General features: G+C 51.7%; 18 protein-coding genes across 18 annotated transcripts; 7 read left to right on the top strand and 11 right to left on the bottom strand.

Moving 5' to 3' along the window:
• Positions 1 to 20: 20 nt before the first annotated feature.
• On the bottom strand, positions 21 to 1082 carry COCCADRAFT_39971 (uncharacterized protein; the record flags this gene model as incomplete). The annotated part of the gene is made up of 1 exon (XM_007717818.1): positions 21 to 1082. The coding sequence occupies one exon, from the start codon at positions 1080 to 1082 to the stop codon at positions 21 to 23; it is 1062 nt and encodes a 353-aa protein (XP_007716008.1).
• Positions 1083 to 1707: 625 nt separating this feature from the next.
• Positions 1708 to 3134, bottom strand: COCCADRAFT_8143 (uncharacterized protein; the record flags this gene model as incomplete). Its single annotated transcript, XM_007717808.1, has 3 exons — positions 1708 to 2125; positions 2230 to 2877; positions 2944 to 3134. 3 exons carry the CDS (start codon positions 3132 to 3134, stop codon positions 1708 to 1710), a joined length of 1257 nt encoding a protein of 418 aa, XP_007715998.1.
• A 1211-nt stretch (positions 3135 to 4345) lies between these two features.
• Positions 4346 to 4825, bottom strand: COCCADRAFT_39973 (uncharacterized protein; the record flags this gene model as incomplete). Its single annotated transcript, XM_007717819.1, has 2 exons — positions 4346 to 4489; positions 4577 to 4825. 2 exons carry the CDS (start codon positions 4823 to 4825, stop codon positions 4346 to 4348), a joined length of 393 nt encoding a protein of 130 aa, XP_007716009.1.
• Positions 4826 to 5256: 431 nt separating this feature from the next.
• COCCADRAFT_105905 (uncharacterized protein) lies at positions 5257 to 6621 on the bottom strand (the record flags this gene model as incomplete). Its single annotated transcript, XM_007717820.1, has 1 exon — positions 5257 to 6621. One exon carries the CDS (start codon positions 6619 to 6621, stop codon positions 5257 to 5259), a length of 1365 nt encoding a protein of 454 aa, XP_007716010.1.
• Positions 6622 to 7026: 405 nt separating this feature from the next.
• COCCADRAFT_105881 (uncharacterized protein) lies at positions 7027 to 7185 on the bottom strand (the record flags this gene model as incomplete). Its single annotated transcript, XM_007717821.1, has 1 exon — positions 7027 to 7185. A coding segment is annotated over one exon (159 nt), but the record flags the coding sequence as incomplete, so codon positions are not given.
• Positions 7186 to 8167: 982 nt separating this feature from the next.
• Positions 8168 to 9363, top strand: COCCADRAFT_29282 (uncharacterized protein; the record flags this gene model as incomplete). Its single annotated transcript, XM_007717812.1, has 5 exons — positions 8168 to 8175; positions 8229 to 8604; positions 8668 to 8747; positions 8813 to 8937; positions 8975 to 9363. The coding sequence occupies 5 exons, from the start codon at positions 8168 to 8170 to the stop codon at positions 9361 to 9363; spliced, it is 978 nt and encodes a 325-aa protein (XP_007716002.1).
• Positions 9364 to 10032: 669 nt separating this feature from the next.
• Positions 10033 to 11085, bottom strand: COCCADRAFT_39975 (uncharacterized protein; the record flags this gene model as incomplete). Its single annotated transcript, XM_007717822.1, has 4 exons — positions 10033 to 10316; positions 10373 to 10717; positions 10906 to 11018; positions 11072 to 11085. The coding sequence occupies 4 exons, from the start codon at positions 11083 to 11085 to the stop codon at positions 10033 to 10035; spliced, it is 756 nt and encodes a 251-aa protein (XP_007716012.1).
• A 598-nt stretch (positions 11086 to 11683) lies between these two features.
• Positions 11684 to 11959, top strand: COCCADRAFT_39976 (uncharacterized protein; the record flags this gene model as incomplete). Its single annotated transcript, XM_007717823.1, has 1 exon — positions 11684 to 11959. One exon carries the CDS (start codon positions 11684 to 11686, stop codon positions 11957 to 11959), a length of 276 nt encoding a protein of 91 aa, XP_007716013.1.
• Positions 11960 to 12237: 278 nt separating this feature from the next.
• On the bottom strand, positions 12238 to 13370 carry COCCADRAFT_39977 (uncharacterized protein; the record flags this gene model as incomplete). The annotated part of the gene is made up of 5 exons (XM_007717824.1): positions 12238 to 12306; positions 12364 to 12481; positions 12582 to 12684; positions 12844 to 13278; positions 13334 to 13370. 5 exons carry the CDS (start codon positions 13368 to 13370, stop codon positions 12238 to 12240), a joined length of 762 nt encoding a protein of 253 aa, XP_007716014.1.
• Positions 13371 to 14309: 939 nt separating this feature from the next.
• Positions 14310 to 16680, bottom strand: COCCADRAFT_8147 (uncharacterized protein; the record flags this gene model as incomplete). The annotated part of the gene is made up of 3 exons (XM_007717809.1): positions 14310 to 16063; positions 16133 to 16453; positions 16512 to 16680. 3 exons carry the CDS (start codon positions 16678 to 16680, stop codon positions 14310 to 14312), a joined length of 2244 nt encoding a protein of 747 aa, XP_007715999.1.
• Positions 16681 to 16703: 23 nt separating this feature from the next.
• On the top strand, positions 16704 to 16937 carry COCCADRAFT_105870 (uncharacterized protein; the record flags this gene model as incomplete). The annotated part of the gene is made up of 1 exon (XM_007717825.1): positions 16704 to 16937. A coding segment is annotated over one exon (234 nt), but the record flags the coding sequence as incomplete, so codon positions are not given.
• Positions 16938 to 17087: 150 nt separating this feature from the next.
• On the bottom strand, positions 17088 to 17829 carry COCCADRAFT_39979 (uncharacterized protein; the record flags this gene model as incomplete). Its single annotated transcript, XM_007717826.1, has 4 exons — positions 17088 to 17116; positions 17170 to 17299; positions 17358 to 17414; positions 17827 to 17829. The coding sequence occupies 4 exons, from the start codon at positions 17827 to 17829 to the stop codon at positions 17088 to 17090; spliced, it is 219 nt and encodes a 72-aa protein (XP_007716016.1).
• Positions 17828 to 18391, top strand: COCCADRAFT_105864 (uncharacterized protein; the record flags this gene model as incomplete). The annotated part of the gene is made up of 1 exon (XM_007717827.1): positions 17828 to 18391. One exon carries the CDS (start codon positions 17828 to 17830, stop codon positions 18389 to 18391), a length of 564 nt encoding a protein of 187 aa, XP_007716017.1.
• Positions 18392 to 19253: 862 nt separating this feature from the next.
• On the top strand, positions 19254 to 19911 carry COCCADRAFT_8150 (uncharacterized protein; the record flags this gene model as incomplete). The annotated part of the gene is made up of 5 exons (XM_007717810.1): positions 19254 to 19284; positions 19349 to 19375; positions 19440 to 19488; positions 19537 to 19552; positions 19615 to 19911. The coding sequence occupies 5 exons, from the start codon at positions 19254 to 19256 to the stop codon at positions 19909 to 19911; spliced, it is 420 nt and encodes a 139-aa protein (XP_007716000.1).
• Positions 19912 to 20455: 544 nt separating this feature from the next.
• On the top strand, positions 20456 to 21533 carry COCCADRAFT_8151 (uncharacterized protein; the record flags this gene model as incomplete). The annotated part of the gene is made up of 2 exons (XM_007717811.1): positions 20456 to 20609; positions 20662 to 21533. The coding sequence occupies 2 exons, from the start codon at positions 20456 to 20458 to the stop codon at positions 21531 to 21533; spliced, it is 1026 nt and encodes a 341-aa protein (XP_007716001.1).
• A 326-nt stretch (positions 21534 to 21859) lies between these two features.
• On the bottom strand, positions 21860 to 23081 carry COCCADRAFT_105866 (uncharacterized protein; the record flags this gene model as incomplete). The annotated part of the gene is made up of 3 exons (XM_007717828.1): positions 21860 to 22134; positions 22203 to 22982; positions 23042 to 23081. The coding sequence occupies 3 exons, from the start codon at positions 23079 to 23081 to the stop codon at positions 21860 to 21862; spliced, it is 1095 nt and encodes a 364-aa protein (XP_007716018.1).
• A 1451-nt stretch (positions 23082 to 24532) lies between these two features.
• COCCADRAFT_105912 (uncharacterized protein) lies at positions 24533 to 25485 on the top strand (the record flags this gene model as incomplete). Its single annotated transcript, XM_007717829.1, has 2 exons — positions 24533 to 24610; positions 24667 to 25485. The coding sequence occupies 2 exons, from the start codon at positions 24533 to 24535 to the stop codon at positions 25483 to 25485; spliced, it is 897 nt and encodes a 298-aa protein (XP_007716019.1).
• Positions 25486 to 25537: 52 nt separating this feature from the next.
• On the bottom strand, positions 25538 to 25696 carry COCCADRAFT_105862 (uncharacterized protein; the record flags this gene model as incomplete). Its single annotated transcript, XM_007717830.1, has 1 exon — positions 25538 to 25696. A coding segment is annotated over one exon (159 nt), but the record flags the coding sequence as incomplete, so codon positions are not given.
• Positions 25697 to 26855: the final 1159 nt, after the last annotated feature.

Consider the following 26855-nt stretch of genomic DNA (forward strand, 5'->3'; position numbering starts at 1 on the left):
GTATACCGTGATGGGCAACATTAGATGTCGACGACTTGGATGGAGTTGGCCAGACGCCCTGTGTTTCCATGCATCTGGGCTGCGTTGACCATGATAGTATTGGGGCTTTGGCCTCCCCATACACGATCCCATAGTAGTTCCCTTATGCCGCGGTATATGACCCTTACGACATTCCACCATAGGATTGGGTTCAACAGCCCACGAGTCCATTTGGACTGGATTGATAGCCCTTGCACATAGGCATCGTGTGCCTTGTCCCACCAGACGACCGTCTGTCCAGCCCCCCAGTGTACGTGACCAAAGACATGTAGAGCAGGCTTCACACGCCGAACCTCGGCCAGCAGGTGCTCGCAGCCCAGGCCCACTGGCAACGAAAGGTCGCGGTAGAACTTCGGTGGTGTATGCGTGACCAGAATATCTATGTCCTCAGGCACAGTCTCGGACCACGCATCTTGACCCCGCTCGTACTGGAACGCGTGAACATTCATCGGCCCACAGGCGGGTATCTGCGGCGCGCCATATATACGTATGCGTCTCTGGCACTGCTCCGCAGCCAGCAACGGCGTGTTCACACTGATACCAGCAACAGCATCGTCGTCGCCATGCACACGTGGCTGGACCTTGATTGTGAGACTGACGCGTCGATGCTGCAAGTAATGCACTCTCTTCCAATTCAACGCGCCTCGACGCTGCGCTTCCGGCAACGAAGCCCGCACCCTCGGATCGAGAAACGTGTCGTGGTTCCCGGCAATGACTACGATTTCCCGGTGCGGCAGCGCGCTCAGCCAGTCAATCTGCTTTTGTATCTCGGCCACGCTGCCGTCGTTGGTCATGTCGCCAGCGTGGATGAGCACGTCGCCATCGGGGACATGGTCGGGGATCTGGCTGTGCGTGTCTGATATGCACACGACGCGTATGGGGAGGTCCTGGCGGGGCTTGGGCGTCGAGTGCAGCTGGCTGAGGAACTGGTAGGTGTGGTGGAGTAGGAGCTTGACGGGCGCTTGGAATGAGAGGGCGGCTAGGGATGCTGGGTCGAATTCGGACGGTGGGCGGTACCAGGGGTTCAGATGCTCGAGAAGCATTGCCGAGGGTACGTGCTGTCGCTTTTGTGGCGGGCGCGTCTTGGAAGAGCGTGCTGTGTGTTGTTGTAACATACAGTAATGCATAGGAGAATGACTAAAGTCTATCTTCTCTAGTAGTCTCGTCTATTCAGCTGACATGACTACAACTCTACCTATTTATCCATCTGTTTGGCTATAATACTATTCATCTTGAAAATAAATGTACAGATGAAGGTAATGTTTTTCTATTAAATCACTTCCCTGACCTAATATTAATTCCACGCAACTTCGCATGTTAAAGACAACAATGGATGCAACTCGTCAACAAGGACTTGGTGGGAAACCTCAAGTTTTTTCCCACCAAACTCCCACGATTGTATACATTTTAGAGCATCAAAAACCACATGGCGGGGATTTGGTACAACTGCGTACACATCAGCTGTCGAAAACAATAGTTGTGAGCATCAAACAATGCAATAGAGCTAAATTCCATGTATATACATCCTCATTTACTCAACAGCCCAAAACAAAAAAAAACGCAACAACTGAATCCCCCGGGTATCAGAAAAACAAAAGTTGAACAACCGTCATTTCCGCAATCCACACACATACCCAGCCACATACATAGATTCCCCACGGAAACATTTTATTTCTTCTCCTCCGGACTTGCTCCACTTTCAAACTCGCATGACTCTCCGATATCGCAAACGCCAAAGCCGCCTCTACCATGCTCGATACCCTTCCATGCACATGCTTCCTTGAGCTCTTTTGGCGGCGCCATGACCTCTTCCTCTGTCAAAACCCAAGTTCCCCAGTGCATGCCGAGTGCCCTTACACAGCGAGTGTCCACGAAGATGTTGACTGCGTCTTTAGGGTTTGCATGGACGTTGCTAAAGGCCCAGCGGGGCTCGTATGCGCCAATGGGAATGAGGCCAAGATCAAAGGGGCCTCTGTGTTTGCCGATTTGCGCAAAGGCCGGGCACGTAGGGAGATGCGAGTATGCGGCCGAGTAGTCGTCTTCTGTTGCAGGGATGCCTTTGGGGACGGTTCGGTAGCCAGTGTCGCTAGAAGAGAAAACATTTGCTCGTCAGTAAATTGGATTGTTTGAACGGAGAGAGAAAAAAATCATAAAAGGTGTGGGAGGTGAGAACATCGTTCGTAGACATACCCAGCAAAATATACTTTTGAGCCACCAGATTCGACGCTCCAGCTAGCCCAGAGGGTCTTGCACTTGTCAAAGGGGCCTCTGGCACTGACATGCTGACAAGGCAGTGCCCCAATGGTCGCGGTGATGGCACCACTCCCACCCACCTTCTTGTCCGCCTCTGCATTGCCACTCGGAACAATAGATGCGGCGTCGTTTTTTTCTTGTAATTGCACGTCTCTGCTCTCCCACCAGTCCAACTCGGTCACTTTGGTCACACCGCTTTTAAGAAACCAGTCCTTGTTGCCTAAGGGCGCAAAATAATGTGCCTCAGGGAACTTTCTGTGCAGCCGCTGGATGGTCGGGTAACTCAGGTGATCGTAGTGATTGTGACTGATGACTACGGCGTCTACAACCGGTAGATCTTCTATCTCGCAAGGAGGAGGCGTGAACCGCTTTAGACTCTTGATGGTGACGGGCGCGCAGCAGTCTTCGAAGACGGGATCAAAAAGTACGCGGAACCCACTAGGAAACTCGATGTAATAGCATGCATGGCCGAGCCATGTTGCACGTAATTTGGGAGTTTCGCGAGTGGGGAGGAAAGACGCAGTGTGAACGGGGACAGTGGGTGGCGTGGTGTCCGGGATATTTACTTGACCAGTGATTTTGCGCCTGGATGGGTATGTCAGATTATGATTTCTGCATAGATATTTGTTTGTAAAGAAACATGGGTCTTACCAACCCAGGCCCGTGAGCAATTGCCATGGAGTAGCATCGACATAGCTGTCCCATGGATTGGTAAAGCCCTTGCCGTTCTTCAAATGATGTCTCTTATCCGCTGCGTCCTCGGGTGTGGCACCAATCTGCGCTGGATTGCTCACTGCAGCATACAGCCCGGCACCAATAGTTGCGCCTCCGATCGAGCTCATCTTGATTGTCGTACTAAACTGTGGTGTTTGCAAGAAACACTGGTAGCTCCGAGCTTTGCGTCGGTACTGTGTAAGTCGCGCTTCATTTACCTGTAGTCTCAAGCGACGAGAAAATATCGAAACCAGGGAAGACATTGCATATATATGTATGTGTACTTGTAAAGCGTTAGGCTCGGTCTCACTAATTGCTGCGGCTGTGGCTGGCTGTGCACACACACAAAGGCTCAGACACGCGCGTCTTCTTACAGGCGGACGAAGAAGATTAGACCACGCGGTCTCTGGTCGTCCAGAGTTGGCGGTAAGACTGCAGATGAGTCTCAAGCGGGCAAGAAACGCGGCATAACGGAGTTAACATGGTTGACGTAGTGAGATAACCGAGCCATGTATCTGGCTAGCGTTGCGCAGCACATTGCTACAGGCCCACCTAATCCACTCGCCGTCTTTTCTCGCCATTCAGCAGGGAATCCGTGTTCGGACAAATTTTGGCATGGGGTTGCGCGATCTGTTGTTCACTGTTTTCAGCTTGAATCGAGGGACTGATTGGTCAGGGTTCGTGTGTTGGTCAGCCTCGTGCATCGCATGCTGCTGCCTGCCCGCGGGGGATTTCGGGGAGTAGTTCGCCCGCTCATACAGGCCTGTCAGCATGAAAAGAGAGACATGCACCTTCAATTAATACTTATCCTTCAGATACTACCCTCTTTAGGCGGGGCTGAGGTCAGCTATGATGTTAGGATGCATACACAATCAATTCAAGATCGGTATGTCTCGCATGTGAGCAAAGCGGCTATCACACCAGCACAGACCGTTGTAGCATCCATCCTATTCTTTCCTACGCTCCACTATCATACTATTACGAAGTATCTATGTACAGCCAGGAACGCACGTTATGCAAATAATATGCCGAAATGAAAACAATTCAGATTGAATCGCATATACTAAACTAGTTTTCTGCTTACGAGAAGAAGTCACTGTCTTCTAATACCCTGCTTTGCCAACCAACAAAGGCCTATGAAGCCCAACTCATGCCCTCACACCTCCCCAAACGACCTAATCATACACAGCAAAGAAAAAACACTCCATCACTACCCACATTTGGAACTTGAGAAGAGTCATGTTTTCCTTATGCGACTTCGTCGCTTTTCTAGGATTTTTTTTTCGCATTCTGGTGTGTCCCGGGATATCAGGATCTTTCAATGTATAACAGTAGTACACTAAAGAAAGAAAGAAAAAAAGCAAAGAAAAAGCCCAAAATAATACTTCCTCCGTTTGCCCGAAATGATGCACAGGCTGGGAAAAGCCTGTAGAAAAGCGAGAGGTATTTTGTTCCCACCGCCCGAATAGAAAAAAGCGAATTCCTTATCGCCCATCTTGTGCCATTAATTACAACCCGACTACAGCGGAAGGCCACAATTGAAGAAGGAAAGAAAAAAACATTCGTGAACGTGATAAGCAGCCCTCCAGCAATGGCAGATCCGTTGGTAGCCACCAATGTATGGAGTGCGAGGAGTGACTTGACGCCCTGAAAGCGCCAGCCTGCCCCAAAGAAGAAACAACCATGAACCAATGGATAAAGGAGCCCTCCCGTGCATATTCTTAGAGGAAGCGCTGAGGAAAGGAACAATCGTAAAAGTGCAAGGTGGCACCCCAGGTGGTAAAACATTAACGCCGAGAACCCACAATTTCGCTGACATGCTCCTATCAGACCATGGACAAACCAAAGTCTAAAACGTAATACCCATGATAACAAAGAGCGAAAGGAGAAAGAGAAGAAAAAAAAGGGGGGACGACAATTGGGAAATCTATCGTGCAAAATGATTGCAAGCCTGATGCGTTTTCGTAAGATCCGGAGTGGCGCCAATATGTGTGCAAATAGCTTAGGGAATAGGGCGGTTGCGCCGTAGGAGGGTCCGGTAGTCTAGGCTTGAGGGAATCGAAGCGACCAAACGTATCCAGTGGCCGGGACTGGATGATCCGGGTGATGGCTTCGGTAAGCCGGGGTACTTTGTGTAAATGAGCAGAAACTTTTTGAACAAAGGAAGCGCTGAAATGGGACGACGAATGTGTATCCATGGAAAGTCAACAAGACTGCGTCGCAATGACATCCAGCGAATCGAGGCCAGCTTTAGACAGCGACAGCCTGGGGGCCATAGCCGGGAGCCATGAAGTATGGGGGATGTCTTTGGACACAGTACGCACATCCACAACTCAGGCCATGATGGTTCCATGCAGAAGGCGTGTACTGTGAGTAAGCTGGTGGGCCATAGTTGGATGACTGCTGGGACGCCTGTACGGGGGCGGGCTGAGACAAGGGTGGGAAGCCGAACATGGTGCGACGCGAATATCCCTCAACGGGAGCCCAAGTGCCCGTCGCGCCATAATACTCGGGAGTGGTGGGACCCGTGGTAGGTGCAGACGCAGGGGAGTGTTCGCTTGCGGACCTCCATGGATCGTACTGGGAATAAGATGGAGGGTTGTATTGTGCAGACTTGGGCGCATAGTCATACGATGGAGTGTAAGCCTGCTGCATCGGCAGAGGAGGAAGCGGCTTGTTGGAGTTGAATGAGCGTCGGTGCATCGTAGTGTCAATGGGACTAAGCTTGCTAGTACGATCTGCGCGGGCAGCAGCGGTCTTTTGGTACTCCTTCCAGTGTTCTGACCAAGAGGTCCAGCCCTGTTGCTCGGCGGGGTCGCGATGAAGCTTGAACTTGATAGCAAGGAGCCACTCCAACTCGAGCTCGTTCAGCTCATGAACCTGGATACCGCTGACCTCTGACCAAGAACGGTTGATGAAGGTGTTGTCATCCAAGAACTTGCTACCAAGCACCAGCGCAATGGTAAGCAGGCGGAACAAATGGGTATCCGTCTTTGGCTCGTGAGCCAGCATCGGCATCCTGTTGGACAGATAGAATATACTGAGCAGGATGGTTGCCGAGGGAAGCCTCGTGGCACAAAGGACCTGGTGCACCCATTTTCGGAAGGTGGAAGGCATCATTCGACCGGGGGTAATGAGGCGCAGGGCTGTGTCGCATACGAAATCGGTCATGACCTCCATGTCGTAGTCCAACTTAGCTGAGACTCCACCAACGGGCTTCTCTTCCTTGGCCTGCTGGCCTACGCGCTGGTTGTACTCGTGCAGCCGTTGCTGTTGCTGTTGCTGCATTGCTGCATCCGCCATCGAGTTTCCAGACTGCATGCGCATCGGGGGAAGAGTGGCGCCCATGGGATCGTAGAACGAGTTGGTGGAAGGGAGGCTGGGGGGCGCAGTGCTCAGGTAGGTGCCAGCCTGCGGGTACATGGGTGGCATGGCGATGGCCAGTTGGCCGTAGCGGTCTGCGAAGTCGTAACCATCATCTTGTTGGCGGATCGTAGGACCAGCATAAGCAGGCTGTTGCGGTGGGTATGATGCACCGCATGCAGAGTGATAGCTGGGCACGAACTCTGGCGGAGAGAGCCGTGGCATGTTATGCCGGGGGTAGAAGGAAGGCATGATGGTGTCGGACCGTCGCAGAGAGAAGACTGGCAAGGCTCCTGGCACTGTGTTAGTGAAGGACTTGTAGCAGCGACAAGTGAGGAGGCGTGGCGTGTCGTATGGGGGTGTGGAAAGATTTGTTGGCTCTGACGTACAGTCTTCTCGTTCGCGCCGCCTCTAGAGTAGCCTACGGACCCTCTAGCAAGATGTGCTCATTCAAGGAAAAATTTGTCGCCTGCGAGAAGTGTTTGTTGTTGTGTGTTGAGGATGTTTGGCACTGCTTGTTGCGCGGCGCGTACGTGCGTACGTGCGTGTGTGGGTGCGTGCAGGCGTCGAGCGGAAAAGGGTAAGATGAGATGAAAGCGGCCGAGTGTGCGTCGACAGGTAGCGAGCAACTGGCAGTTGATCAAGAGCAAGCCGGGGCTAAGTCAATAGATCCGGCGATGCGTGGTCGGGGAGGGCAGGACGACGCTGCTGGGGTCGGGGATGTTGTGGTGGATGGCTCGGAGGGAAGCAGATATTGAAACCGAGCCGGGCCCAATTACGCAGCGCAAGCCAAAACCAGAGGCGAAGATTGCACACCGGGTGTGTGTGTGTGAGAGAGAGAGAGAGGAAGAGGCAGGCGGCGAGGCGCTTGGTGTCGGAGAGACTGCAGCCGGGATTTGTCTTCTCTAGGCCAGACAGACGAGTCGAGCCAAGAGTGGCAGTACAGTGATGGTTTGCAGTTGGGCTAGGCCTGGAGACAGAGCAAGCGTCGGGTCAAGTTGCTGAGCGGCTTGGGGGTGCCGTGACAGCCGAGATTTGATGCGCACGTCCGCTTGGCTGGGGTCACTGTGTGTTGCAACGAGCAACGCCTGCGACGACGAGACGTGAGGAGATGGGAGGGGGTGGTCGAGGAGGGTGAGGACGAGGGTGAGGGTGAGGACGAGGACGAGGGAGAGAAGGGAGGGGGAGATGGGGGGTGGGAGGGGAGGGAGATGGAACGGGGCAGGGCAGGGCAGGGCAGAAAGCGGTGATGAGTGGGTGGTGTGTCGTCGAGGCAGTTAGCGAGGCCTAGCAACCGCGAAGGGACCTTGTACGTAGTAGGACGCCCGTCTCCATCCGAAGGGTGCGCCTGCAACAACGGTTCATTACATGTGTGTGTGCCCACTCATGTGCTATGAAAACTCTGCCACTTGGGGTTTAGTGGGTCATCATGTCTCCCCCTCCGCCCACGGGTTGCGGTGACTACCGGTCATGACTCCTGACGCAGGAGTGCTGCAGTGGTTGTGCACGCATTGGAGCGAGCGAATGCACCTCCAAGACGCCCCAAGCCAATGAACGCCGCCAGGGACCGCCGTCTGCGCCTGCGACCACAGCGAGCCACGTATCGCCCGCCTCTGCTCGTGCAATCCGGCCTCCCGCCCTCTTTTCGGCACGCCTGCAGTAGCGGGCTGACTGGGCCGCTGCGCCTGGAGAGGCCTGAGGAGAGGGCCAGCAATCCAAGCAGCGAACAGCCGCCGCCAGACGAGCGCGTGGCATGGTGACTGTGCTCGAGTGCCTTGTTGTTTAATATCTATCCAAAATGACACAGTAAGGGGGGGCCAGATTGGCGGCTGCATCAGCAGGAGTAATAGTAGCAACAGACACGAGGCGAAGGCCGTGGTTGCGGCATGCAGTCAGAAGTCTGTGTGTCCTGGCGCTTCTCTTGTTTGCTTTGGTGGTGGTGGTAGTAGTGGTGGTGGTGGTGGGCATCAAGACGTACAGCCCACGAATCGCAGCCTGATGGCGATATCCACCACCGTCACCTCGGGCCCGTTCGCCATGCGTGAAAAAAAAAATTGTGCCGCCGCGGCCGTTGAGTTGCTGCCTCCCACGACAGGTGGCCCACGGAAGCGTCAGACGTTTAGGTGTCGGCGAGCGGGGGCCATGGCCTATGACTGCTGCTCTACTACTGCTATCATCGCTATTACTTACATGGTGCAGGTATGCAGTGCAAAGGCAGCAGTTAGCAGGAGACGAGTAAGTCGGGCGATGCGGAGCCTGTGGTGCGATCAGCGTGACCTTTGCACATCGATCCCCAAGCCCGAACACCACGGTGGCGGTGACAACGTCGGCGGCGAAAGCGGGCTGGGATGCAGATGGCAAGGGCATGGATGCGGGCGGTGGGTAGGCGTCATCAACCCTACCTACCTACACTAAGTAAGTATACTACCTACACCACCCACAGCGTGTGCAATTGCAATCGTCACTCGGGGCTCGCAGCCCACCCACCACCCCCAAGCGCTCGGCACGTCGTTCTGGGCTCGGTGGAATTGCATAAGCAAGAGCCCACCCTGTCGTCTTGGGATGCATGTGAGTGTGTTCGAGGCCGGCCACCTGCTCCACCCAGCACCTCCGACCGCCAGCCCCTGTGCCGCTGGCCCATTGGCTGCTGGCCGCTCCATCGCCTTGGTGACGCTTTGCTGCTCGCCCATGGCACGGCAATGTATGGCTTCAGGCACCACACGATTCGCCTGGGTCACACAGCGCGGCCACCCGGACCCCGTGGGCCATGATTGCCGCCGCCTGACGTGGCGTCAATTTGCATCTTGTTTGGAGCCATGTCGACGAGATTGCCTTCAATTTGACGCCCGCCTGCCGCCGGGTGCGGTGAGGGTGGGCGGGCAGCTAGAAGGAAAAAATCTCATGGAACATGCGGCAGCCCTTAGTCGATTGGCTAGCCAGCCTGTCACTCTGCTACTGGCCCCTTTGGGACTAGCCCCGCGCCCCGGCACGTGAAAGACGGAAGACGGAAGCCTGCCTGCCTGCCTGCCTGCCCTTCCTTGTCTTGCTGCTGCACCCAAACATCACGAGCGACACCTGGCCGCTCCTAGTGGGACCCCCCGCCAACACCACGTCTCCGAGCGCCCGTGTTTCAGCGACGGCTGCCTTGCCCTGCTCGACACGCCTGCATCGCTGCATCGCATTTCAAAGAGAAAAAAAAAATGCCCACTCAAACCTTCGCGCCCGTCTGCTGCACCTCGTCGGCGTTCGGCCTTCGCGGCACAGACACAGGCACACACGCAGCGCCTCCTAGCTCTGGCCTCTGTGCTGCCATCAGCCAGAGGGCGACCAGACAAAAAGCCACCACCAACCACAAGTCCATCTACCACTTCCATAAACTCTATCGTCAAGCCCCATTCACCACGTCCATTGTTGCACAAAAAAAACACCCCTGAGCCAACACATTGCACAAGATTAACATTGCCTCGTCATATGCATTCAATATGCTGGTGCCTTGCACCCGACTACTAAGTACTCAAGTACGTAGACTCGTCAGAGGGACCGTGCCCTCGACTTCCGTCAAAGTGTCCCCAAACGCCAATGTAAATGCTCCATCCCGTGGTATATCCGACCAGCTTTTTGCGCGCCAACCCTTGAACAAAGACAAAAACACAAATCACTGCACTAGTTCATCTGCCTGATCAGCTCGTTGATCTTCTCTTCCCGGTTGCCCAGGTCACCGCCCTCAATGTAGTGCTTAAACTTCCTCTTGCGGAAGCCGCCCGTTGGGCTGTTGAGCTTGAATGGCCACAGGAAGTTGGACGCCGCCTTGAAGTTGGGGCCAACAGTGCAGATCTCGTGGATCAGATCTTCCATACAGATCATGCCGTACTTGCCCAGGTTCTCCTCGATGATCTCGTTGTCAGTCAAGGGAATCCGTTGCTTGTCAACCTTGCCATAACCACGCTCTGCAAATCACGTCAGTACTGCTGCCAACACCCCTCTAGGCTGCGGTCACTCTTACTGTAGATGAGCTCACGGACCGACTTTTGGTTCGGGTAACCATAGGCAACAAAGGGCTCGACAATCTTCAACATCTCCATGGTAGCCTTGGTAAGCTTGATGAAGACGCCATTGTTGATCTGGAGCAGCCGCAGAAGCTGCAATGTCTTGCGCTTCTTGGGGTCAATCTTGTTGATACCCTTGATGCGCACGACAAAGGCAAGCTTGGGCTCTTCGGGCACATAGAGACTCTCGCTCTTCTTGGCTTCGCGTGACAGCCTTATGCGCTCCCTCTCGGCATCACGGTATTCCTTGACATACTTCTCCGCTCTGGTGAAGATGACCTCACGCTTCTTCTTGTTCTTGTCTGTCTCATGTCAGTATTGCTTCACAACAGGATAGCATGCCATGAGACGCCAAGAGGTCGATTTTCTCATTCCCGAAAGATGGTTAACAATTCGACAACATTGACCGGAGTCTAGCCGATAGTGTGGTTGTTATAATCATCGTAACCGGCCTCTTGGAATCTGCCATGGCATGGGAGATGGCTCGTACCTCGCTTTTCCCGAGTTGCGATTGCGCGCTCCTCGCGAGCCTTCTCTTGAGACTTTCTCTTCTTGAGAAGGTTCTCAGGCACAAGCGTAATATCGCTCTGCGTCGGAACAGTTCTGCAGTCCTCTGATTAGTGTTGACATGACGATTTGGATGGAAACAAACGTACGACTTCGGCGACATGTTGAAGTGGTGTTCGAGAAATTGTTCGCAAGCTCAATTTTTGCCAGACGCTTAGCCTCTACGCTAATCCCCATTTACCCAAGCGCGCGCACTAGCTTGCCCAGGATCCACTTTTGGCGCAAGCGTCCATGGCCGAGGGTCGTGAACACACATACGATACTACTATTCCATATCGCTTTTGTCGTTGCCGCTCAACGACATTTATGAGCAATTTCACTGCTTCAGAAAATGAAAACTCGCCGAATCCTATGAAATACAATGGCTTGGGTCGAGAAGTTGGGAACTTACTGTGCTGTCCAACTGCCTTCTTCTCTTCCATTCCAGCTCGATTGCTCTCCAAGACTTGGTGATTAAAAAGTAGTACCATCCAGCAAACATTTCGGTCTAATAAGCTTGATTCTTCCAGACAGCGTATTGTTTCAAGTCTGAAAGAAACTATTGAGTCCAGAGTCTCACAGTATCACCGTCACTATCCCACGAACAACAAAGACATTCCTCCTTTGTCCCAATATCATCAAAATGTCCAAAGAAGTAGCGAGCAACGCAATATCTCATATCACGCTCGTGCATCAGTAGTATTATCACCACCTATAACATCATGACAGAGCCTCTCCTACTACAAGAAGACCCATATGCTCTAGCTCACCGGTACAGAGAGTACATGATTGAACATCCCCGTCGCTTCCTGGAATACTGCAATCCATACTACGAGAAGCTTCTTGCCAATCAGCCGGATCCCGCCGCAGATGCAACGGACGATTATTCACGTGCTATTCGGTATGCCAAAGAGCACTACGAGTGTTTCTATGAGATTAGAGACATTTGGCGCATCATCACTTGGCTGCCGCCACTTGGAAAAGAGAATGACGGGTAGATTACTTATTTTCGTTGGAGAGGAGGTGGGTTTGGAAAGGAAAAATGATATCCTGGGAATATCGGTTTGGATTTTTCATGTACATGCTTGTAAAAAAGCTAGAGTACTCAGTCACACGGCGATGTAAGGGGGGGGGGGGGGGGTAGCAGCCATTCAAAAGCAGCGATGATTTCTATATCTACGCTTGATTCACGATGCACTGAATCCAATATCTAAGCATCAAAGATTCCGTCTACGCTCCATTCTTATCACATAGCAACAATAAATCGTCTTTTTTTTTACCACGGCATCTGTGTACCTTCTTTCGACAGAAACTGTCCGCTTGAGCTCTCGGTCGCAGCACCAATCTATTTAGTTTTCCATGTCAGTATGCTTTCAACATCATCATCTCAGCCCATACATACCGATTTTTGCATTGCACGCGCAACTTCGTCGACTGGCGAAAAGGTAAACAAAGACATGTCGAGGCCCATGGCCTTTGCCTGTTCGAGATATTCGCGGACACCATCGGAGTCGACCAATCTGTTGGTACGAGGGGAATTAGCAAGGGGGGTTTTTTTTCTTCATTTTCTCTTTAGAGGGGCAAAGCGACAATGATGATGTAAAGACAATATATACGTACCCTGGGTCGAGTGAGTATACAATAACATCCTTGTTGTCGAGAGCCAGCCACTTGAACAAGTAATTGGCGAGTGCTTTGCTTGCTCCGTATCCAGCTATGGGCACTTTAATTGTGAAAGACAAAAAGTTAGCATACTAGATCCCTACAGAAAGCTTCGATACCAACGAAAAGAACCCCCCCCCCCCTCCCCCAGTTATCTGGCTGCATAATACAGCTGACACATCAAAGGTTGCGATAATCATTACATCTGGATGTTACTTACGAATGTTAAGCATGCCATTCAGGCTTCCAGCGCCACTCGAGACGTAGATGAATTTGCCCTTGGTCTCAGCAGTTGAAGCGCGGAGAAGAGGTAAAACGGCCCTGAACAGCTCAAAGGGGCCGTATGCGTTGACATCAATGAATGGTTGGAGCTGAGACGACGGAGTATTTGCGAGACCGAGGGTTGGCCCGACAAGACCGGCATTGGCAATCGCAATGTCAATCGAAGTAATGTTGTGTGTTGTCTTTAGTGTTTCGACACCAGCTGCTATCGTGTCAAAGGATCCCATTTCCATGTACACAGTCAGAACCCGCGATCCCGAGGCCTTGGGGAGAGGCGACAGCGCCGCGTCGGCTTTGGCTGTGTCCCGCACTGTGGCTATCACGGTTGTGTCTGGGACTGAAAGATATGCTTCTACCAAAGCCTTACCGAGCCCTAGGTGACTTTATGAGAAGATTAACATGGAAATGTAAGGTCAAAGGTGGCATACCGCGGTTTCCGCCCGTGACGAGAACTGTGTTAGGCATGTTTGGCTCAGTGCTACGTTTATGCTAGGTATTTTAGGTTTGAAAAAAAAACAGCTGAATGATAGTAGGATACACTGTAGATGATACCACAAAGATCTCAAGAGGCAGGAAAAACGTAACATATAAAATGGCGGTGGTCGACACGTATTCTTATAGTTACCAGAAACACGCGGCTCAAACCTTATTTCTTACACATTGCCCATGATCCCCATCCAACAAAGCCGCGCTGGTCCGGCTTATTCGATGGGAATAACCCCAGGCTGCGACAGAGCGGGTGTCCGGAAAGCTGCTGGCGAACTGCTTTCGCTCGATCGAAACGTCAGGTCGGCCCTTTAGGTGTTACGTTGGGTGAGCATCTCCCCGGTCGACAGTGCTGGCAGATCTCGTATCCACACCAGTCTAGGTACCTGCCATAGTAGTCCCACGACTAGGCTTGCAGAAACAGCGCAACTGCTGTGGGAACTAAAAATCTAGGGTCGCCTTGCCTCCGCCCATTCTTCTCATGTTTGGATTGAACAACGGTAAAGTGAGGCTTTTTGGCGCGATTGAGAGGGGCATTGCAGTACAAGAGCATTGCTCCAGATGCTGACCGCCAATCTGCAAGCAAGACCAATGATAGAGATAAAGGTCATTATCTGGTACCACTGCAGCAGATAACTAGGAGCAGGTTCAGACGACGGTGCTAACTTTGTGGGGGCTAACAGATATTAATGCAAATCCAACAAGATTCACATAGACACGCCGTATGATTGACTGAACCAAGAAGTAAAGTAAAACGATCGAGTGTCTCATTTCAAATACCAAAAGCATTAGAGACCTCAATCGACAAGTTCCACCATAGGAGAAGAATACGCCATCTACCCGCCATTAATGTTAGGCTACAAGAGAACCAAAGCTCAACCAGGACAAAAAAAAAGTGAAACGAAAGATTGCAATCACCTAGTAAGCCGCGTTACCCTGATCGTGCTCTTTGATGTACTCCGCTCCCTTCTCCAAAAACTCCTCTCTGGTAATGAAATTGCGTTTCGACTCTTTCTTCGCAGCCCACTGCGCAGCTCCCTTCCAAGCATCCAGCACACAATCACCCGCCTTTCGTACATTGATCGTCTGCTCCGCCGGTAAAACAGCTCTCAGTTCGGCTCTGAGTCGCTCCTCGAAGCCCTGGAACATAGTGTTACCACCCGTAAGGAAAATGTCTTTCAAGACGTCATCACGGTAGGGAGAATCGCCTAAGCGCTCGGTCAGGATGTTGGATGCAATCTCAACGATGCCGGCTTGGTCGAGGCCAGCAATTGTAGGTTGGAAGACCACTTCTGGGATGCGGATGCGTTCAACATTAAGATGAATCTGGTTGATTTCCTTTTGTGACTCTGGATCAAACGGGTAGGGGCCATGCAGGAAAGCATGAAGGATGCTCTTAGTCCAATCAGTCTGCGCTTCACGTGTTGACTCTTCCGTAAAGTCAGGATCATGCTTGAGGAGTTGAGACTCTATCTCTTTGAGGTTCTTGGAGAGATCCTCTTCCTCCTCATCGTCAGAACCTTCGCCTGTTGCGATGGTGCGGTAAACGCCCCAGTCAGCATCATCGGCACCAAATGTGTCGTCGTCGCCGCCACCTCGCCGTCTTTTCTTGGTCGGGGTGTCAGATGCAAGGTTCGCGATGGATTTCATGCGCATCTGGTTGGCGAGGGATTTGCGGTTTCCGAGTTCGGCTTTCAGTCGCTCACGGTCCTTGATCTTCTGGATAATGGCTTGTCGTGCTATCCTGCGCTCCTCAATCCAGCCTTGGGGATCCTCCTCTCGCCGTTGGTCATCAAGGCGCTGCTCCTCTGCCAATCGTGCCTTTTCCTTTTCCTTTTCTATCTTTGCGCGTTGACGGGCGTCGTAGTTGGACTTCATCAACCGTTGCTGCCGCTTTTGCTTGATGCCTTCCTCATCCAGCTGGTCATCTGGAACGTCGAGGAGAGGGAAAGTAGGTGCTTCGGCCTGCTCCTCCTCTACGTCGCCAAGATCCTTGTTCCGGGCCTTCTTGATGGCAAACTCTAGTTCTTTGACTCGCTTGTTGAGCTGGTTCTCGTCGTCAAAGTCATTGGATTCAAGTACACGGGCCTTTTCCTTTTTTGTAGTAATCTCTTCAAGCTGTGCCTGCAACTGTAGGCACCATTCGAGCTCTTCCTCTTTCTTCTTCAGTTTCTCCAGACGCATTTTGGCAGCCTGAGCCTGCAATCTTCGGCCACTTTCCTTGCGCTTCTCGGCAGCGGCAGCTAGTTCTTCTTCTGTCTTCTGCACTACAATCTGCTCTGTGTAAGGGAATTGAATTGTGTGATCTCGGTCCTCAAGGCCTGTCCAGTCAAGATAGTGGCTGAGTTCATTCTCGTAATCTTGCGATACATAGCAGTGCTCGCGGACAAGATCCTCGGCCTGATTGTCACTGATCTTGCCAGGGAATGTGGGATACTTTAGCCTCAGAAGCTTTAGTAGGTATTGTGCGGACTGGAAGCGGCCCCAGTTGAGTCGCGTGGTTTGCGATAGTAGAGGTTTTGAGTTGACGACGGGAATAACGTGCGTGGAAGTGTATGAAGAATCCATGACCAAGCCGCTGCGACCACCGTTGTAAGCGTAGGAGAAGAGCGAGTCGATTCCATATGCGACCGAGGGTGCACCGTAGCACTCGAACAGGATCTCAGACATGGCTGTAGGATACATAATTAGCGGGCTGTAACACAAAAGCATAAGTGTCCTTCCTGTGCAGGCTCACATACTCTTTCTTGAATAGCCTAGGTTGGCAATAGGCTCGGTCATGACAACGGGCCGTTCTATGCGCCCTGACTGACCGTCGACACCCATCTTGACAAAGCAGTAGTCTAGCACGCCCTCCATGACGTCCCAGTTGTTGATGATGTTGCTGCCGGGTTCGTAGACGGGCTTGGATTGTCCTCGCGCCGTGCCATCCGCGTAGACGTCTGCTCCGATGAAGGTAAAGGTCCGGTTCAGCTTGCGATCGCGATACCTGGCCATATTGGGGAGCACTGAGAGTCGCGGTTTCGAGTCGAAAGACCATCCGGCGCGAACTGCTGAGGAGCCTGCAATGCGTCAGCCTGTACAGCGACAAGAAGGCAATGGGGGATGCGTGAATGGTACCATTGTCGATGACTATAGCCGTCTCGCTGTTGCTACGCGACCAGCCTTCGTGGTCGACAGGCCGAAAGCCTTCGAAAGGTGGCTCTGACACGCTCCATAGCTTTGGCGGAGGCTTGGGTGGATTGCGCCCGGCGGGTTGAGGCGCCTCGTCAATGGCCGAGGGAGCCATGTCTGCGTCGAGTAGGAGATGGACTGAAGCTGTGTGGGTGGTGTCTAGATCATGTCGCAGCTGGAGGAGCGTGGGGCGTGTGTGTATTGCGTGAGTGGTTAGCGCGATTGTTTGCGCGATATGGTGGTTGTCCTGTCGTGAGGCTCTCTGGGTACTGGTGCTCGGTGGTCCGGGCCCGTCTCCGCATGTTGCTTGGATATATGCATTGTCTGGGCCCACTATATGTACGATGCTTTTGCGCCACAAGTTGTAACTAGTACTATCATATCTCATTATTTGGCTATCCAATCACTTCTGTTGTAATTCTACTGCGATGCATACATAGGTTTTCTACTAAGCTCATCCGCTGTCTACTGCATGTTGAAGACACAATCTATGTACACATGGGAGGCCGCGCATGCTCCCGCTTACGCAGGATCCTTAAGACCATTTGTTGCTAGAAGTTGTCAGTCGTTTCTGTAAACACTTATCGGGTCATGTCCTGTGTACCTTCAAGGTGGAAGAGCACGTTGGATTGGTAGTTCTTGAACATCTGGGCCACCAGCTCCGTATCCATGTTCTGGATGTTGATCTCCTGGAGATTCTTGTTCAACATCATGATTGCCTCGTTCAGTTTCTCCTTTGCGGTAGTCAGTATAACTATGGGCCTTGCTGCTCCAAGACGTGGGTATACTAACAACATTGACAATGATGCGCGAAAGCAGTTGGCTTTGCTGGTGCTCATGGGGGCTTTCCTGTAGACCAATCAGATACCCAACCTGGCTACAAGAACCATGCTCGTAGATCTCACCATGTCTGCGGCTGTATTGCGTTGCTATGGAGTGCGCGCGCCTTGGGGATGTTTGGTGGGGAGGATCAAAACAGCTAGTGTGAGCGACCTCATGCAGGTCCCTCGGAGGAGCTCCACCTCCGCAAGCTCCGTCTCTCAGTGCAGCCACCCTCATCCCTACACGTACATGATACCCATCTCTTTCACCCACTGCGGCTAGAAACAGAGAAACGCGCGTTCCGAAACCATATAATCTTCTACCTCGCACGCAACGTTAGCCCCCAAAGCATCTAGACGAGTGACGCGACCAGGCACTGCTGAACGAACGCGACATAGCCAAGGACAACTATCCCATCCTAACCGTCAAATCCTCACACCATGGCGCCCTTGACAGCCGCTTCAGACGAAAAGACGCACCAAGCGCTCCTAGACAAGCTCGACATCTATGCAGTTTCTAAACCCTTCCGGAATCCCAACTGGAAGCCACCACAGCGCCGCAACAAGAACCTGAAGCAGATCCTCGGCGAAGCTTCACGGAAAGAGGCGTCGGTAATGGCCACACAGAACAACAGTGGCATTTCAACCCCTGCGGCCGCCAGTGAAGGCACCAATGCAGCTGGAAACGCTGGCCGACAGCCCAACATTGCACAGGCGGCTCAAAGCTTGAGTACGCTGGTCCTGGAGAAGAATGGCAGAGCAGCTGCGGGAGGAAACGCAGCCGGCCCTGCACCCACGTACACAAATATCGAATCTGCACCGAGCTTCCACCCAAGCAGTCAGAAAAAGTACTGCGACATTACCGGCCTTCCTGCGCCATATACGGACCCCAAGACGCGTCTGAGATACCACAACAAGGAAGTGTTTGGCAGTATCAGGACGATGCCGCAGAACGTATCTGAAGGCTATCTCGCGGCAAGAGGCGCACACACTGTCCTGAAATGAGGGCAGGATATAATGATGCGACAATTACTGCAGTTGCGCGCTCACTGGGGTGCTTGCAGCACATCGGCTCAGCATATCGCACGACATAGCCGGCTTAGGGTCAGCAGTAATTGGCTGACTCGACAAAGTGAGATCAACCTTGTATTGCGCAGCGTTACACCCATGCCCTCGGAAATGGCGCACCGAATCCAGATGGATGATGCTGGCCATGTTGTGCGAGCCTTCAGCCATAGGTCCTTGCTAGATGGGCTAGCTTCCAGTGTATATGTATGATCATCAAAGTCAAGCTACTCTCCACCCACCACAAGCCTCTCGGCCCATGGTTCAAGGAGGTGCTCCGGCTTAACCGTGATCCAGCTTTCTTCTACGCCCATAAGACAGTATACCAGGATCTCGCGTGAGGATTCCTAGTTACAGCAGCTCGAAGCACGCTGTTGTCAAGGCGATGTCTACGTTGATTATTGTGTTTGTAGCGTAACGTGGGTAGCATAATAGAACAATACATTAATTGCTCATGTGTACCGGTACTTGCATCCATCCAGCGTGGGGGGTGAAGATGGTTCGTTCGAGTGCGAGGAACAAGCAGCCAGAATTTTATGCCGTCTCCCGCAGGAACAGATGCGCTAGCAGGGGTGAGCTCCGGGCTGGTTGGTCCACCACTCCAGCGCGCCCGCGTCTCAACTTCCGCCGAGGGGACACGAAACAGGCATACCAGAGTTACCACTTTCATGCCAGATATCCCTCGAGCAGAGGCATCGCTCCTGTTGCTCCCATCTTTCTCTTCAACTTGTGGCCCTGCCCAGACGTTCCTTACTTCTACCGCCTCGCACGTAGCGAATTACACCCATCACACACATCCAGGATGCCGACTATGTGGCTTTCAGATACCCAAAGTAAGATCCGCAGCCCCTCAGTCCTTGAACTGTTCTTTTGTATGCCTTCTAACATGACGGATAGAGATTGGGGTCGCCTTCTGCTCCGGAGGTAGGTATGCGTCTATTTTTGCGAATGCGCCTGTCATGCGACGCAAGATTGACATGAGGAATAGGCGGACTTTTTCTAATGGGCGGTGTCATGATGTTTTTTGATCGCGCCATGTAAGTATAAACCATTCATATCTTTGAGGCTTACTAACATCTGAAAAGGCTAGCAATGGGCAACGTATGTCTCTCCTCCCTCCTTCCTCCCCGCCTCCCGGAGCGTGTCTAATGCATCCCCGATAGATACTGTTTATAATTGGTCTTACACTTATCATTGGAACAACAAAAACGGTCGCCTTCTTCGCTCGCAAGCAAAAATGGAAAGGCACCCTTGCCTTCGTTGCCGGCATATCGCTCATTCTCATGCGCTGGGCATTCATCGGCTTCATAGTCGAGCTATATGGCATCCTCATTCTTTTCGGCGACTTCCTCGCAACCATTGCGGGATTTGTTAGCAACGTACCGATCATTGGCCCCTACATTGCAAAGGCTCTGCAGGCAATAAGTGGAGCGACAAGAAACTCGGACCTGCCAGTCTAAGACTGCGCAGACCATGGATCTACGGAAACGAGGATATATGTATGCTGGGATGATGGGATATTGTATTATGTGTAGGCGCAAGAGGCAGGGCAAGACATTAGATGACTGAACAGGCGTTGGGACTGGCTAGACTACATAGGACTTTAGGGTCTTTAGAGGCATTCATGTATAAGGGTGAACGCTGTTCAGTGTCCAATTGGCTTTTCTGCAACAATGAGTATGATAGTATTGTTAGATGTGAGCGTAAAGCAACTGGCATTCAAGCTCAGTACTTGTAGTGCAATGAAGAAAATCACTCGTGTATAATTCTTCTGGCTGCAAAGTTTGGACTTTTATGGCTGGTTCATGAATCAAAGGCTCTGCGGTGACGACAGCCTATGACATGATGTTTACTGCTAGAACACATCTGGGGTAGTACTAGCATCTTCTGTTCACGTGCTTTCGCGTTCTCGCGTCGCCAAATTTCCCCACCCTTGCGTACATCGATTGCCTATCAACTCTTGAACAAGAACCCCGCATCTGAACTCTCATATTCTCCAGAAAAATGTCACGAAGCGAATCACCGTTTGTCCGCGCACCCATAGAAGATGAGGGTTACAATTCAATACACCGCGCATTTCTCCAGGCCTTTCAGACAAACGGCGTACTCACCGTGGAGGAGATGAAGCCCATTCTGGCCCATATAATGACGGCATACAGTAAACTGCTATACAAAATGTGGGCTATGTATGACACTGACATATCCCATAGACCCCAACCGCCCATGGACTGAAGGCGATGTGACGCAGCCTTACCTGACATCGACAATCCAAACCATCAACGCCAAACTTGAGACTTTTGACTATGAAATCCGCTCCATGCGTGACCAGCAAAGCAAAGATGTTGTGTACGCACTTGTGAATAACACGAGCGACGCACTCACACAGCTTGCAACTACCTTCTCGGCGAATGAAATCGCATACATCCGGCGTCTCCTGGACCATATGTTTGAAGCCAACAACACCAGCGTCCGCGAGACAATGGCTGTAAAGCACACAGAGGCATCGCAGCTCGCCCGCGTATCGCGACGCAACAGACAAAGCCAGTTCAATGGCACTTCAACGCAATTCAACGACGAAACGCAAGACACGCAACTGCAAGGCGCAGACACGAGCATTTCCATTGCCGAAGCCGACAACGTGCTAGACAGCCTTGTAGCACAGGGCTTCTTCAACAAGTCCCGCGCGGGATACTATTCGCTTGCCCCCCGGGCCCTCATGGAACTCCGCGCCTACCTCAAGGAGACATACAACGAGTCTGCCGACGAAAACGAAGACGGAAGAGAAATCATTCGCATCCGAGATTGTGAGGGTTGCAGAGAGATCGTCACAGTCGGCATCAGGTGCAACAACAAAAATTGCGGAGTGAGGTGGCACGATGCGTGTGCGAATAGCTACTATAGGGGCAGAAGGGACCGAGAAAGAAAGTGCCCGAGGTGCCGGACAGAGTGCACAGGAGATGTGTTTGTGGGCGAGAGGGCGGATAGGGTGGCTGCGAGAACGAGTACAGAGGGAAGTAGGAGAAGTACACTGCATGCGAGGGCGGAAGAAGAAGAGGATGAGGACGAGGACGAGGATGAATGACGAGGTGTTCATGTCCATGGCTCACACAACATGGTCACTTATGATACCCCCAGTTGGATCTCAAGCGTTGAAATGTTTTAGTACGAACTCTACAACCAAAGCAAGAATGGAAAGATATATTCATGTTCATAACTGTATTTCGTAAACCTCGTAGCAATTTTGACGCCCATCGCCGTGTCTATCCGAGACAAGATATTTTTTCTTCATTTAAACTCCCACATGATAAAACTTGAGGATGGACAAATGGAAAAAGAACGCCCTTTACCACCACATACGCTTACACGAGTCCCTTTCTCATACATAAAATATGATGTATGATAAAGACTCTATTGTGCGCCATTGGTCTTGTGTGCCCGTCTTTCTGCGACAGCAGCAGCAAGGTTCTCAAGCGTCTCAACAGTAGTATCCCAATCAATGCAGGCATCGGTGATGGAGACACCCTTCTTAAGGCCGCTAGGGCCCTCGGGTGGAACCTTTTGGTTGCCCTCGTTGATGTTGGACTCAATCATGACACCGACAATGCCAGTCTCGCCGTTGCGGATTTGATCAGCAATGTCCTTTGCTACAAGGGGCTGGTTGCGGTGGTTCTTGTTCGAGTTGCCTGCACGTGTGTTAGTGGCGTGTCCCACTTTTGACTGGAGAAGCTCAGAATGAGTCAACAAAACATACCGTGTGAGCAGTCGACCATCATAACTTCAGGCAGACCCTTCTTCTTCAAAGCTTCACGGGCAGCCTTGATGCTGTCCTTGTCGTAGTTGGTGCCCTTGGATCCACCACGCAGAATAACGAAGCAGTGCTCGTTACCCGCGGTTCTGGTAATGGCAGCCAGACCCTGCTTGGTAACACCCATGAAGTGATGTTTTGCTGCCGCAGCACCGATAGCATCAACAGCCACTGTCAAGCCTCCGTCGGTGCCGTTCTTGAAGCCAATGGGGAAAGAGAGACCAGACGCCAGTTCACGATGGAGCTGGGATTCTGTCGTCCGGGCACCAATGGCGCCAAGGGAGATGAGGTCTGCAAGGAACTGTGGAGAGATGGTGTCGAGCATCTCTGAGGCGATAGGCATGCCAGCAGATGTGAGGTCAACAAAGAGCTTGCGAGATACCCTAAGGCCCTTGTTGATTTGGTACGTCTCGTCAATGTCTGGGTCATTGATCAGACCCTTCCAGCCGACTGTTGTTCGTGGCTTCTCAAGGTAAGCGCGCATGATGATGCAGAGGTTGTCTTGAAGCTTGTCGGCCAAAGCCTTGAGACGCTGGCAGTACTCGACGGCCAATTCTGGGTCGTGGAGCGAGCAGGGCCCAACCATGACAAGTAGTCGGTCATCCTTTTGTGTGATGATGCTGGCAGCATCTTTGCGTCCTTGGAGGACCGTCTTTTGGGCGTGGGCGGGGATGGGAAGCTCTTGGGCGAGGAGTTGGGGAGGGATGAGTGGGTCATAACCAAGTACTGTGCAGCAATGTCAGTGCATTTGTTTCGCAGACTGTGTCGTAAATTGGGTGTTTTACCGCGCACATCGTCGTTGGTGGTCTGGTCGTGGGAGGCCATGTTTGTGGGATGAGCCTGTGTATGTGGAGGCGGCGAAAGTGGTGTACACTTTTCAAAGTTAGCATGTATTTTGAGACGTCAAAGAAAAATGGTTGTTGCGTTGTTTCCACGTACAAAACAGCTAGATGACTGGCAATTGAAGGATGGGCGGGGTGTAACCTTTCAAGGAGACGCAGAGGCGGGGCTGTTTATACGGTTCTCTAGCAAGAAATAGCGTGAATAGGTAGAGTCAATTGATTCAGCTCGAGGCGCCAAAGTAAGCAGTAGATGCAAGACCAAGTGCTGGTGGGGTTTTCAGGTGAGAAGATATGTGAAGGCGCGTATCAAGCTAAAGGCGCGTTGGCCGTACAGTCAGACATAGATTTGCTACTAAATTATTTTGAAGTGGAGTGAGACTTTTTTTGGCAGGGTGGGGGGCTTGAATGGTCCGTTCTGGCTGCCATTTAGAGTTCCGTTATCGATACACCGCCCTGCATGCTCGCTAATAAGCTCGGGTCTGACAGTTGGCAATGCCTGTCTTCCTGTTGGCTGCTGTGACGACAATCTTCGACGTATAGAGTACATACTTGTGTATATATGCACATGTATGCATATTTGTATTGTATGAAATATATTCACGTACACACATACACTACACATGGTGTATATATATATATATATATGAATACATATACAGGTACATATATAAAGGGAGAGAAGTGTACGCAGTAAGTACAGAGTATCCTGTAATCCTCCACAAAGACTCTGAGAAGCCGCACTCGTCCCGTCCCGTCTACGCCAATCCCAAGCCGCCTCAGGCCAGCAGCCAACACCCACACCGACCACTCCTCTCTACACGATCCTGCGACAGCTGCTGGCGCCTGTTCAGCTGCCTTGTAGAAACACAAGAATGCGCCACCTGCGGCTCGCGGCGACGAACAAAACCACCATCACCTCAGCTCTCCTTTCCCATGCATATACTACCGTGTACAATACGATCCACGTGATGAGGCGGTGCCCAGCGGCCAGCTGCATGTCGGCCTCACTCTGCAAGCCAGGGTCACGACTCCTCCACGCTACGCCACACCATCCTTTGCAGAATTGCTGCCTTGCTTAGGAGCCTGCTAATGCAGGCAACGGGCCCTCGACTTCCCGACGACCAAACAGGACTCTCCCCCACCCGAGCGCCAGGCCATGAGAGGCGCGCGACTCCACAACACAAACTAGGGTTCTTTTCATGCGACCTGAAACACCGCGACGGCCCCTGATAGCCGTATCAGCCCCTCGCCTGCTTGCTTCAAAACATATTTTCAGGCGCTTCAGCTGCCACCCCGGATCCTCATTTACATACCCCTCCATCGCCTTGTCCGCTGCCCAAGTCTGCTCGTTCCCCCACTTCTACATCCTGCTGGGCGCGTCAGCACCACCAAATAATTATCCAACAACGCCTGTTTGCACGACCTGCCATGTCCATGTTTCAGACTACCTACCGGAAGCGCGATCGGGACGTTGACGAGGATTCCGACTGTGACGAGGACAGGTATACCAAGGTACGTCAGCCTACTATACATTCGACTCTTGACTTTGGCTAACCGGTAGGGCCCAGAAATCACGGCCAGCCTTCGCAAATCACACAAGCAATAGCCAATTTCATTTCCAATCACAATCAACTCTACCCCACCGACCCTTTCAGACACCCTCTCCACCTAGGCTGTTTACGGACATCCGTTCCATGACACCGGTACAATCAGATCATGGAATACTGGATTCACCGGATTCGATTCAAGATGGCTTTTTCTGCATATCAAGAGAGTCGAGTAAAATGGATTACGACATGGACATGGACGACGACGCAGATGCACGCAGCCAGCCGCCAGAGTCGCCTGCATTCAGTTCCTTTGGCAGCACCTTTATGCGACCGCCCATGCTCCAACCCTCATTGTTCAACTCAGATTCAGCAACCAGCAATGGTCGGATACCAACGCCCATACACCCTTGTTTTAGGAGGGGAGGAATGAACGGTGTAGGTTATCCGATAAGCGGCTCAGCGGGCGGGTTGGATATCGATAGTATTCATGTACCGCCTATGCAGGCCCCGCCCCCAGCATGGAAAGGACCCAAACAAGGTTTAGATGAAGACCGAAGTAGGCGCATGCCTTCGCCCATATCCGAAGACGACGATATTCCCGACACACCCACCGCTCAAACCCAGTCGCAATTGTCACGGCTCTGTGTCTCGCCAGCAAGCACGACTGATGCCATGGACACGGAGACACGCCCGACGACTGCTTCACCCAACACACCTCGCGGCAGGAAGCGAAGTGGTGCTCTAACGGGCATGGGCCGTTTCAGCATGGGATATCGGGACGATTGCGAAAAATGCCGACAAAGAGTCCCGGGACACTATTCGCATTTCCTCACCTAAGGTCTGTTTTCTTACTCTTATTTTTCTTTACCGACTCCTCTGCATACGTCATTTAACAATACCTCTCTCTCTCCTTGATTTGTTTCCAGCCACGTGGCTGGAGCTGGAGATCATCTGCATCGGTCATGCTCTGTTTGGCGCATTTGGCGCTCGGTGGTATTGTGGGGTTCTTATACTTTGCATGGCGCATCATGTACACGGGTTGAACAGCCTACTTACTACGTTCATGTAAGTACATGTACGTACATGCGTAAGTACGTACGCTTCACCGACGAGCTTGGCGTCGGTGCGTTTCCACTTCTTTTCTCTCTCTCCCTCTCGACCAGGGTGTTTTAAACAAGCGCGATATCCCAGAGGTTCCTTCAAAGGAAAGAGCAACATCCTGGTACTATAGATTCTGGGGGTGTGGAGAAGTCAATACCGCGCAGGGCGCGTGTCTACATACGTATGTACGTACCTAGTACCTTGTACCTGGTTATCGTACGTATTTACCGGCGGACGGATGACCGGATGTAACGGACGGACAAACACACCAAAAGCGCCGTATCATGACGTAGCAATCAATAATCTTTAAAGTACCCATTCCACCTCTGCTGATTATTCTCTCCCAAAGACAGTCAAGTAGATATTGTAATGTATCTAATCTATCCCTACGTATCAAAAAAAATGGATAGCAAAATTTACTTCGATGTTGGAAAATGACCTACACAACATGCATGCATGCACATGGCAAGGAAACAAAAATACCTCGGTGATTTTAACCAATCCCTCCCTTTCTCTTAGTGTAATTTTTTTTCTTCTCTTCTTCTAAAAATGTCCGATGCACGCATCTTATCGGAGTGGGGGGGAGTAGGGGGTTGGCGCGATAATGATTGAAACAAAATGTGATACATGTATGACGTTTGGACTTGGTAGTAGTCCGCTTGTCGCGGCCAAGGAGTAAGTTAGTAAGAAAGTACACCGGACAGAAAAGAAAAAAAAGGAAATAACAGCCATTTTCCATCTCGATCATTTCATTTTTTTTCGAGCTTGCAAGACTACGAAACGGTTTCACGTGTTGCTCTTTCTTTGCTTGGGTATTCTTGTTTTGGAATATGCATTGTGGGGGGGGGGGGGGGTTAATAATAGATTTTTTTTTGCTCTAGCGAAAAAGTCGAGGTAGATGACGGTTCTTTGACAAGCAAATGAACAAATAAAAAAGACTTGGCATTTTAAATCCAAGTACTGTACGGAGGTGCCTCACAAAAGTTCTGTCCCGCCAAGAATAATCTATCCGATGTACGGCCGCCTTAGCCGAGGCTTGTCTCTCCCCTCTATGTACTCGTTACCACCTTGTAGCTCAATTATCTTTTGAATATGCACAAGAATTC

This window comes from Bipolaris zeicola, assembly GCF_000523435.1.
Source record: "Bipolaris zeicola 26-R-13 unplaced genomic scaffold scaffold_197, whole genome shotgun sequence".
Lineage (NCBI taxonomy): Eukaryota > Fungi > Ascomycota > Dothideomycetes > Pleosporales > Pleosporaceae > Bipolaris > Bipolaris zeicola.